The sequence below is a fragment of the Lipophrys pholis genome, assembly GCF_963383615.2.
Source record: "Lipophrys pholis genome assembly, chromosome: 20".
Taxonomy (NCBI): domain Eukaryota; kingdom Metazoa; phylum Chordata; class Actinopteri; order Blenniiformes; family Blenniidae; genus Lipophrys; species Lipophrys pholis.
The window spans coordinates 15,468,767-15,479,795 of NC_137648.1; the positions used below are offsets into that span (position 1 = coordinate 15,468,767).

The window sequence follows — 11,029 nt, forward strand, 5'->3', positions numbered from 1 at the left end:
TCAACACTAATGCAACAAATTCCAAACATTTGAAAAGAACTTTATGGAGTTTAGACACAATAAAATTGGACATGCCATCTATTTATTGGTATCAGTATGCATTACTCGCCTTATTTATTGTGTTCTGGCTCAATTTCAGACTTATTTTTCTAAGTTAACATGTAAAATAGTTAACATTTTCCTAGACGTGATCATTTACAGCTACGGAATAAACATATTTTTCTGAATATGGGTTTTAAAGACCATCTTTGAGAATGACAAAAAGGAGTAAGTGTGAGATACAACTGATGTATGCTTGAGTAAAACACATATTTTAACATCATAATGAACTTTTAAAAAGAAAAATTGAACGTGTTACATGTAAGAAGGGTGCAAGCAAAATACAAACATAAGGTTTATATATCATTCCACTATCAATGAAATGTTCTTGATACCTCCCCATTTTGAATATGTGACCCGATTGTAATGATTACAAACAACACAAAAAATAACTCCTGAACACATGTATCGCCAGTCTTTTACAGAAATCCATCAGGAAAGTTTTCCAGTCGAGAAAAGTATTGGGTAAAGTAGTTGGTTTGATCAGTTTATTGCTTCTAAAGACTTCGGTTCATAAAAAGTGGCACATGGTGTTTGAGTCAATCTGAACTGTAAAGAGTTAATGAAAGTTAAAACATTCCAGCTCTTATTTCAAGAAACTATAATATTACTATAACTATAATAAAATAAATAAAATTGATTTGAATGCAATGTTGTTCACCGTAGTTTTATTTTTTTTTAGATTTGAGTGGAATTTTAAAACCAGCCCCTAACTTCACAGTTAATTTGGCTAAGTCAAATGATGTTAAGAAAACACAATTGACACAATCAACAATATTTCGAACATGTATAATACAACCAAGAACACTCCCCACCCCGCCAAAAGCATTAAAAAGTAAAAGATTATTGTATAGTTTTAAAATAATTAGTGCTTACTATATTATTTATCAATCTTATAATTTAGGTAATTTATAATTTTATGTTATCATATATAACGTTTGGGTTTGTCAAATATCAACAATACTGACATCTGGTATACGCAACGGCCTGTCCACTGCTGCCATTTGTGAAGTGGCAGAAGTGTGGTTTCCATAGCAACGCCTTGGTACAGCTCTGCTGAAACATCTCACAAAGCTGAAAAATGCCAGAAGACACAGTCAGCGTTGCAGGTATCACTTTTCTGAGAAGAATAAAAAAAATTTAATAAAAGAGTTTGTCGTCTCTGCAATTGAAGAAGCAAAGTGAAAATCTGCAGCTGTGACAAACTGCGGGAGCGACACGGGAGGCGGATGTCAAAGGAAAGTTAAAACTCACGACTGATCTATATTGGGCCTTTTTAAACAGAGCGTATTTTGACATGTGGTAGCAGAAAAAGCCCCAAGTGTAATTAATAGCACTCATCACAGGGCGTTGCTCTGTAAATGGTGAAGATTACTGCAATACTGAAATAGACTGAGCCTCGTCTGTGATCTGTCCTCTGCTACACCTGCATTTTGTTTACTTCATAAAACACAAAGTGCATGTATTTTGTTGTAATCTTTGGATTTAAAAAAATATTTTTTTCCAAATCTTGACAGACACACCATACAGAATGTTAAATAGAAAGATCGGGGGGGGGGGGGGGGGGGGGGGGGGGGGGACAGATCCCCCCCCCCCAGAATAAAAGCAGCCTGGTTATGGATTGCACGTTTAAAAACGACCTCCACTCACACGTGTGCAAAAAGACACAGCAGGTTTTTTCAGAGAGACGTCATTTCAGCGCACATTAATATTTACAAAGGGAGCGTGAAATCGTCTTGCTTATGTAATTTTCTCAGACACACGCAGTCAGGTATACACATGCTGGGAATACTGCTGCCGTGGCATGTTCTCCAGGTATATAGGAGCAGGTTTACTACGCCCGGCTCCCAGCGGACCCGGGGCGAGTGCAGCACTCTCGTTGCCTGTACTTCTGTTATTAATAACTGCTGCTCTGGTCCTGCCTTGGGGCAAACTGACCTCACTGTTTTCTCCTGCACTGCTGGTTGCTTCGCTGGGAAATTACCTCCGTTTCAATTCCCGGTTATATAACAAGGTGCTCTGAAACGCAGGAATACCACTGTGATTTGTACAAGGAGCAAAATTAATCAAAAAATATCTGCTCTTGTGGCTGTTGGAGTTTTACAAATTTACTCCCTTTTTTTTTGCCTTTGAAAGTGACTTTATATAAGTAAAAGTAAAGCTTGTTTATTCTTGCAGTTGCCTCTTCTTTTTTTTCTTCTGCTTCCAACTCTTCAGGCGGTCTTCAGCATCCCAGCCAAAGTGGACATATGGTGTGTAAAATAGCTTGTGAAAGAAAAAGGGAAAGAAAAGAGGGAGAAAGAGCTGGAAGTGAAACGGAGGAAGTATGTTTCCCTCCCCCCGCCAAAGGCAAGGTCGTAATTTGAGAGTGGCAACGAGGAGGATGGGCAGAGGCATAAAGGTGGCCATCGAAACCCCCGAGGCATAAAGACGGGATTATCACAGAGAGCAGGAGAAAGTGGTGCCCTGGGAAACGGAGTGCTCTCCCCTTTCATCCCCACCATTCTTTGTGGGACTAAAGGCCGGGGTGCGAACGAGAGGAGCGTCCCACGAGCAGGGGCTCTGGTCTCTCCGACGGACCCGAATGCTTGCTAATGTGAGCTGCAGCATTATGAAGCTGACTGGACAAATATCTGCATAACAGCCTATAGGGCTACGGAAGGACATTCATCACCGCATGCCCTCTTCAGTGGAGTCAGTCTTTGATGCAATCATGAATGGAATAGTGAATGTCAGGCCTTTGAGCTGCATTCACCGTCAGAGAATGGACTCGGAAACTGATTAAGCCTTACTGTAAAATACGAGGTAGAGATAATTTATACTGAACATGAACAGAGGAAAAGACGGTTCGACTTACTGCAATTATTCTCACCTTCTGGCAAAAAGTTCTAAAGAAAATTACAATAAAGTGTTTGTTCATGAGTAACTGGGAGGTGGGAAAGGTCCCGTTTCCAGGTGGGAAATATCTATCAGAATCCGAGTTCAGAAGTCAGTGGGGACATTTGTGAGTTGTCACAGGTTTGAATCCCACAGCTGACAGATTATCTCTGCAGGTTTAATAATTGTAGGATTAAATCCACAGACCAAATTTGACTGTGTATTTGTTGTATATGTGACCAATAAAGCAGTCTATACTTGATATTGGTTATACAAGGACTATTTTATCCATGTGTTGGATTTGATGATGTTTGTCATTTGGACTTAGCGTTGTTTTATTGTTGTGTGAATTCTCCCAACTAAGTTGCAGTTCCTCAACTGGTAACTTTCCTAGTTCCCAGTTCACTACCAGTCACTAAACACAAACATCCATTTACAGGCTGACGCTTTTCAATGATCCTTGCAACAAAATGAATTGATAACACAACTTCCAGTGACTGTTTTGTTTTTGCATTTACTTCTAAAGCGTCAAATATGCAAGTCAAGAGTGGCATTTTTGAGTATGTGTTTAAAATAAGATGTAAAAACTGATCGTGTATAGGCTTTAATAACAACAAAGAAGTGTGTAATTTAGCATACTGAGCACTTATTGTTCCTTTTCTGTGACAAAAAGCCAACAGACAAATCACTTTGTGATGCAGACTTCATGGTTAGCCTGATTTAATGCATTATCCGGCATTGTTTTGTGGTTTTCTTATAGAGGAAACAGTTGTAACAATTGTCTGAGGAGTAATTATCTAAGTATTTTTATTGTCACTGAGCAATAACTTATCACATTCTAAAATACCTTTCCCAATATTTGCAATTATATTAGACTCTCAAAGTTGTTTTGTAAAGCAACTGACAATGGTCTTGAAGGATAATAATGGCCGTTCTGCGTGAAGATTTTTGCATCCCTCGCAGGTTTAAATATGTAAAGGTGATTTCATGTACGATATATTTGCACAAGGACAAAGAAAATCCAGCGGTAAGCCCCGACTTCCCCGGCTATACAAAGTGTGTGTCAATAAGCCAAAGATAATGCAAAGAAGGAGACCACACACAAGCTTACACATGATCCTCTGCCTGATCCGTGTAGCCAGAGGAGTTGCACGCCCACGTGAACATGCATGCACATCTCTCCTGCCCCGGCGTCTTGTTAAGAACACGCAGATGTCCTTTCAGAAGGGCACAGTTTGTGCATTTATGCCAGCGAAACGGTAACAATGCAAGAAGAAAGACGCGTGCAGCCTACTGAGGAAAATGTCTCCTAACGTGATGGAAATGCATTAAGCTGACGGGACGGCGCGGGAGCTAATGCGAGTCACGCCCCCGGGCACGATGCGGCTTGTCTACCAGCATTTCACTGCAACCTGGGTCATTTTATTGAGTTCTGTCGCTGGCCATCGAAGAAGACACGGCGCCCGCGGCAAAGTGGCAGTGACAGCAAAGCGAATAAAGACCGGCTTCCATTTTGGAGAACTTAGTGTCGCAGTTCCTCATTGAACGGACACCAAACTTAAAGCCAGTGTCAGCCTTACCTTTTGAAACTCTAAGAAGAGAATCCACATCGGTGGCAGTAAAAGTTGAATAAGAGGTTTGTCCGATAGTTAATTTCCTTGTAAGGCCTACAGACCCACTTTTTGAACTGACAAGTCAGGGTCTTGTTTAAAACAGCAGCAGAGGGAGAATATGGTGAAGTGTTTCTGTTGGATGAGGAAGTGTTTCATTTGTGTAGTGTTTTGTGTCTTAATATTGTCTTAATAATGAAATATCATTGTCATTATTGGTTGGTTTGAAGTCAGTCTACATTAATAGTAATGATTGTTGGATCTCTGGTAAACAGCGGATAGAGTCAGAGTAAGTCATATCAAAGGACCAGCATGACCAGGGTAGATTTTGAAACTATACTACGGAAACAAATCTAAGCAATTTTAAAAACTCTTGCAAACCCAGTTGTAATATTGTGCAACATTCACTTTCTATTGGTTTTCCAACCGTAATAATCGTCCCCATACCTGGAATGACGCCTCAGAAGTGAAGAAAGTCTGTCCTCTCTCTCTCTCCCCGGCTTGTTTAATTTTTTAAAAATTGTGCTGCTCCAACCAGCCAATCAGAAATCAAACCCTATATAGTGTCATCGGGGGTTTAGCCAATCCCAATCAAGTTAGGCCCCCTTTGACTCTCCCACAATTAGGCAGCTCTGCTCTGGAGGCTGCTCTGCTATGGCACATGGCACCATGAGAGTAAGTACTTCCACTTTCCCAAGATGGGCATGTGTGGGCAGAGCCTGTACAGCTCACACAGACACAGCAGATTCTGGATGCAGCTCCTATGATCCAATATTCAAATGAATGAAAATAAAGGAAAAGCTGTTTTTGGGGTAATTTGGGGTTTGAATATGTTTTTTGACCAACGAGACACATTAAAAAGTGTTGAAAAGCTGGATAATATGAACCCTTTAAGAATTAATTCCCTCATTTTACCTAAACCAGGTACGTATTGCCAATTATCTCTCCATTTTCAACTTTTGAAGCTATTCTATTCTATTGTTTTTTATTCTATTCCTTCAATCCTATTTACTCAGATTCTTTTGGTGCCTTTTAAATTAAATAGCTTTGCTTCTTGAGCGTATCTCTGAAAACATCCTCAGCCCTTTGCTGTCCAACCTCCTCTGTGATACCGCAGCTCTTTTTCCCGCACGCCAGATTACTGAAGGATAAACCTACAGTAACGACATTACGGATTTATCATTATAATATGACTGAAACCGCTGAGATTATTCCTATCATTAGCTGCATTATCAGGGATGTATCATCCCCTCGCTGCGCTGGATGCTAGAAAGCCCGGGTAGGTGGATTTTCTGTACCGCTGACATTTACTGGCTGAGGGCATCGTGTTGACAGGCCACCTGACTGAGCAGCGGAGTCCCACTGACGTCAGCGGAGAGAAAAGAAGCACCTTGGGGATCTTCAACCCCCTGCTTCCTCCAGATTGCACTCAGTAGAGAAACCTGAGGTTACACTCATTTCACTCGGGCGATCTCACATGTTCCTCCGGTTAAAAACCATCCTCCTGTGAGTTATTCCAGTGGACCTCTTGCTGTTGAGCTCAGCTGCAAATCACTGCTAATTCTCCTCCCGCATGTATTTTTTTCCCCTCCCTCTCTGCTCCTACAATCTTTCATCTCAGTTTAGCATCATACATTATCATGTTTAGCCTTGGGAACTGTGGGGTTTTCTTGCTGTCAGTTTCTGGATGGTGTCCATGGAGCAGATGCTGCGGGCTCTTCCTGGAGCTCCAGGCCTCCCACTACGTTACACGGCTGGGCATCCCATAGCAGGCGGGCTGTCCAGACTTTAACTGCTTGTACAGCAAAATTGGAAGCAAAAGTGAAGAGTAAATGAAGAGGATTCTGCTGTCTAATTAGAACCTATTTGGCCTTTGAAGGAAAATGCTGAAAATACGTATATATTTTTTCATACCACCTCAGTAAATTTGTCTTATTATACCCCCGCTGCTCCTGCTGCTGCGGCTGCCTGAGCTCCAGCCTCAAAGCAATTAAGGTTTGTGTTGTGAAGGATGAGTGTGAAATACAGTATATATATATTCACCAAACTCTCCTCTGTCTACTCCCACTTCAGTTCCGCATTTGTGTGTCCGTGTAGCCACGAGTTGGAGTGATCTGCCAATTAGGACGGCCTCGCCTCTTCCTGAAGAATGCCTCCAACAGTGGCACACAGACACACACCCACAAACACACACTGCATGCCGGAAAGACAGCCAGTCCTCTCCGCGGCGGGTCTGAGCTGCCTCCCCTGTGCCTCGAGTGCCGCTGACGAGACAGACGCGAGAAGAAGGGATGAAGTGCAAGAGGTGCGATTTCTTGCACCTTCGCAGAAACAACAGGTCGATCTCGCACAAACACATGTCCGCACACTCCTGCTCCGACAAGTCGCATGAGCTGTTTAGCACCTGCGTTATTCAACAAACAAAAAAGGGAGCAGGCACAGAGAAGAAAAGGGAAAAGCATCAGCCCTTGATTTGGGTTCATTTCCAAACGGCGGATGTTGGTAAAGTCAAGTCACCTTGCATCCTGCAGCATCATCACCCCCAAACAGAAAGTGACTGAAGCAGTAAAAGGGTTGGAAATAAAGACGAGCCCATGCAGGGCCTGTTGTTCTACATCTTTCATTACTAATTCATTGTCGTATTGATTGTGTATTTATCTGGAGGGGAAACGGAGGAGAACTGATGTCTGAGGCGGCTGCATAAGCCAGCGTTTCCCTTCCTCTCCTGTTTCTTATCTGGCGAGGCGCTCAGGCACTGGAAGTGGGCCGGATGAGCTGCACGCCACTTCGATACCAACGTCTGACAGAGGGGCCGTCAGGAGGGACGCTAAGAGACAAATGAGGCCTGGCATCGAGCACATGCAAATGAGCAGGAGCTGGTTTCGTAAACCTCAACACCCCCCAGTTAAGAGGAGATTTTAACGAAGCACAACTCAGGATGCATCTTATGAATTTCAAAGTATAAACAAAGACGTGACTAACTCTGATTTTCAGGCATTTTGTGAAAGAAGTGGAAGATTATCTCCACTAATGATTATAATGAATATCATGTCCTTTGCTATATATTTCTTCCCAACATTTGCATCAGCTTGAATGCCTCTTCGTTCTTCAGTAATACATGGAAGAGGGTTAAAAAGTTAGTGTTATCATACTATTCGATCTAACATACTGTGTATCCAAGTGAGCAACGGATCTGAATTAATAGAACTTAAGTCTTTATAAGAAAAAGGCTTACTCTGGCAGATTCAATACTCCATATTACTAAACTGAGCCACGTAGAAAATGTTTTACCATGGTTATTGGATGCATTCACAGGAAAACCAAATACCATAGCTACTGTCTTATTAGTGCAATCAATAATGCTCATGTCATAGTAAGTTGCCACTGACCCCACTACTAAATAGTATCTAAATTTGACAGCTTCGGAATGTGCAAAGCAGTAGGGAACGTCTGAGGGTCAGACATGGAGGGTAAAACGGTTGGCTTTGTATGAAACCTCTTCTTAGAATAAAGCTTTATTCCAAAAATATAATATGACAGTTGCTGGGTATATATAAAGCTGTACCATGTAAAAAAAAAAAAAATACAAGATTACATATGTTTTTATTACCTATGGATCCAAACTGCTCAAAAAAATATTATTGTATGAGCTGAAAGACTTTAAGATTTGTAAAAATGCCTGTATTTAATGCAAAGTTTCTCCTCTGTGACACAAAGCTTCTTCGGCATGAGAGTTGAGCACAAAGTTGTTCCAGCTCTGCAAGAGAGACTCATCCTCCCACAGTTGGAAAAGCCCTTATGGAAATGAGATACAAAAACACGCTTGATCTGCAAAGTTCACCCACCGACACTCAAGCTTTGGCTGTACTCAGTTAAAGCTCTGCTCAGAGTTGCTAAAATGTGGTAACCTTATGTTTTACCTCTTATTTCACATCCCAACCAAACACTTTCACTGGTCTTGTGCAAAGAGCCTTTTATCATACACAGTGAGGTGATCACCGGAGGGATAATCGAGTGTCATAATGTTTATTTGGAATCTGTTTGATAGGTGCAACACTCATCTGTACATGAGAAAAACAGATTAATGAAGTGAAGCAGCCAGCCTGCTCCTTCTTCTTCTTTCAGTGGCAATGAACAGACCACCCTCCAGGGACATTAAACAATCCCAAACAGCCATGCAAGTGACACCTCACAGGAAGACAAAAATAAAACCACTCCTTTTGGGTAAAAAAAAAAGAAAAGAAAAAAAAAAAAGCTTTTGTAACACAGTTGAGAATCACTTACTGATGCTCTATAAGCCGGAGTGTGAAGTAGCTCGGCCTCTTTCTCATTTGAGGATGATTTCCTATCAGATTGCTTTGGAAGGAGTGTGACTGTATGCAGCAGCTCCGAGAGGCTCCGGTCTCGATAACAGCAGGTAGCTGATAGCTTCCTACCATATACTCACTGCAGGTTCTTGACTCATTTGCAATCTATGCCTGTCTGTGAGCAACTTGAGTGTATTAATTAAAGATTCATTGAAGGCATTACACACACACAACGAGCAACGTGGATTAAATATTCATCGAGATCCTATAGAACTTTAACATTTGATTATTCCAGTGCAGGTCTCCACTTGACAACACTGCATATTACACCATAGGGCTGCAGCTGAGGTGGCTTTAGGACACGGACAAGAAAACAGCCAAACACGAGACACTTTTCATATTTTCTCCATTTTGCGATGTTGCTGCCTGCGATTTGCTCTCCTCCTCAGGAGGACCTACAGAAGCTTTATCAGACTCCCATCTACAAGAAGGCAAAAATAAAAGGCACACAACATTTTCTTGAGTAGTAAAGCAAGCAGCTGAGTGAGTTTGAAAAATGAATTAAGGCCTGTAGCCGGAGAGGTTTCCACCACTGCTACATCCAGTAACATCCAGGGTTATTTTTAGCATCCGGCTGCCTTGTGAGACTGGAGGAGAGAAGAAAACCCCTCCTGTATATATCTAGAAGCGGCCAGCGTGGAGCTGCGGTATGTTTGTGGAGGGGAGGGAGGCAGGTGTAGTAGTTAATGCCACCTTAACTCACCTTTTAGGGTGATTTATATGAACATGGACACACATAATAGCCTGTGTTGAGTTTCACAAGCAGAGTTATTAAAAGATATACGTTATGGTAAGATAGTCTTTTTCATTGTTTTGCTCATACCTGAATTCAGGGGCCAGGTTGGACTTCAGGCCATAGAAAGCAGCAGATAAGGTCAAAAGCCAGCGGGGAACAAAATTCCCATTTTCACACTCGAGGTAGGGCGCAGACCATTTGACATGCGTCTTGTCCGGGATGAAACTCTCCCCTCTTTTCAATGAATTATCAACCGAGGTGAAATCCTGGCTCAGCACCCTCTTATGGATCCCGGGGATCTTCCTGTCTCTCATCTCGTGGTACCACTCCGTGTCTGCGGTGCGGTTGTGCAGGTGGTGGTGAGCCTTGCTGGAGAGGTCTTGGAGGACAATCTCTCCACCGGCCCTGGTGGCCTGGAGAAGCACCCAGGGCCCGGAGAAGGACGAATCCCCGTTAAAGGTAACCACTGCCCGGTGGATCTTGGCGTCCCCCTCCAGGATGCTCCTGACCAGAGCGTGGTACCACTCAATGTCCCTGCGGAGGCTGTGCTCCCTGGACCTGTTGGCTTGCAGGATCACGTTGAGGAAGTTGGCGGCGTGCAGCACCGTGTCCAGCACGGTGCCCATGGAGCGATGCGGGGCGGAGTGTGACCTTCCGCGCAGAGACACGAGCTCGTACCTCCGCGAGCAGTTGGCGTGTTTCAGGGTGGCCGAGTCCCCGGTGTGCAGGAAAGCCGTGACCACCCTGGGGAGGCGCTCCTCGGCTTTCTGCTGCGGTTCCGCCGCCTCGCCGAGAGCCGGTGGAGGCGCACGGAGATTCGCCAGCAGCCGCTGCTGCTGCTGCTGCCGGCGGTGCGTCTCGGCGCCGCCGCTGATTTCTCCGCCGCGCGTCGCTGACCATTCCGCGTAGTTGTGGCTTGATCCGATCACAAATCCCACATGCAGCAGCAGCGACAGCCGGAAAACAGCCATCCTCCCTCCAGAGAGCGTCCACAGATGTTTTCTTCTTCTTGTTTTTTTTTTTTTTTTTTGGATGAGAGGATTGCTGCTGGGAAATAGTATCGTCGGGCGGGTGGGCTATAGAGGATCGAGAAAAAAAACCTATTAAATTGCCCCGCTAAACCATCGCTTCACCACTTGTAGGATATTCTTGTAAGCTCCACGCCTCGATACTTGAAGGCAGATCGGGAACCCTCTCTCTATCTCTCTATCCATCCATCCATTTATCTATCCGCTGTCCTCGCCAAATCCCTTCTTCTTCTGTACAGATGCCTTATACAGCTTGTTGATGTTGAGTGTCCGCTTGCAGCTGTTTCCCCCACCTCTCTCTCTCTCTCTCTC

The 11,029-nt window shown here is 43.4% G+C and overlaps 1 protein-coding gene across 1 annotated transcript in view; it reads right to left on the bottom strand.

Annotated features, from left to right (window-relative positions):
* Window positions 1-11,029, bottom strand: part of gpr158a (G protein-coupled receptor 158a) — a gene marked incomplete at its 3' end in the record, with an annotated part of 68,232 nt that extends 57,203 nt beyond the window's left edge. The window contains exon 1 of the mRNA XM_080489767.1: window positions 9,777-11,029. Coding sequence (XP_080345893.1) covers window positions 9,777-10,660 — 884 coding nt within the window. The 5' untranslated portion in view covers window positions 10,661-11,029. The remainder of the gene's footprint in view (window positions 1-9,776) is intronic.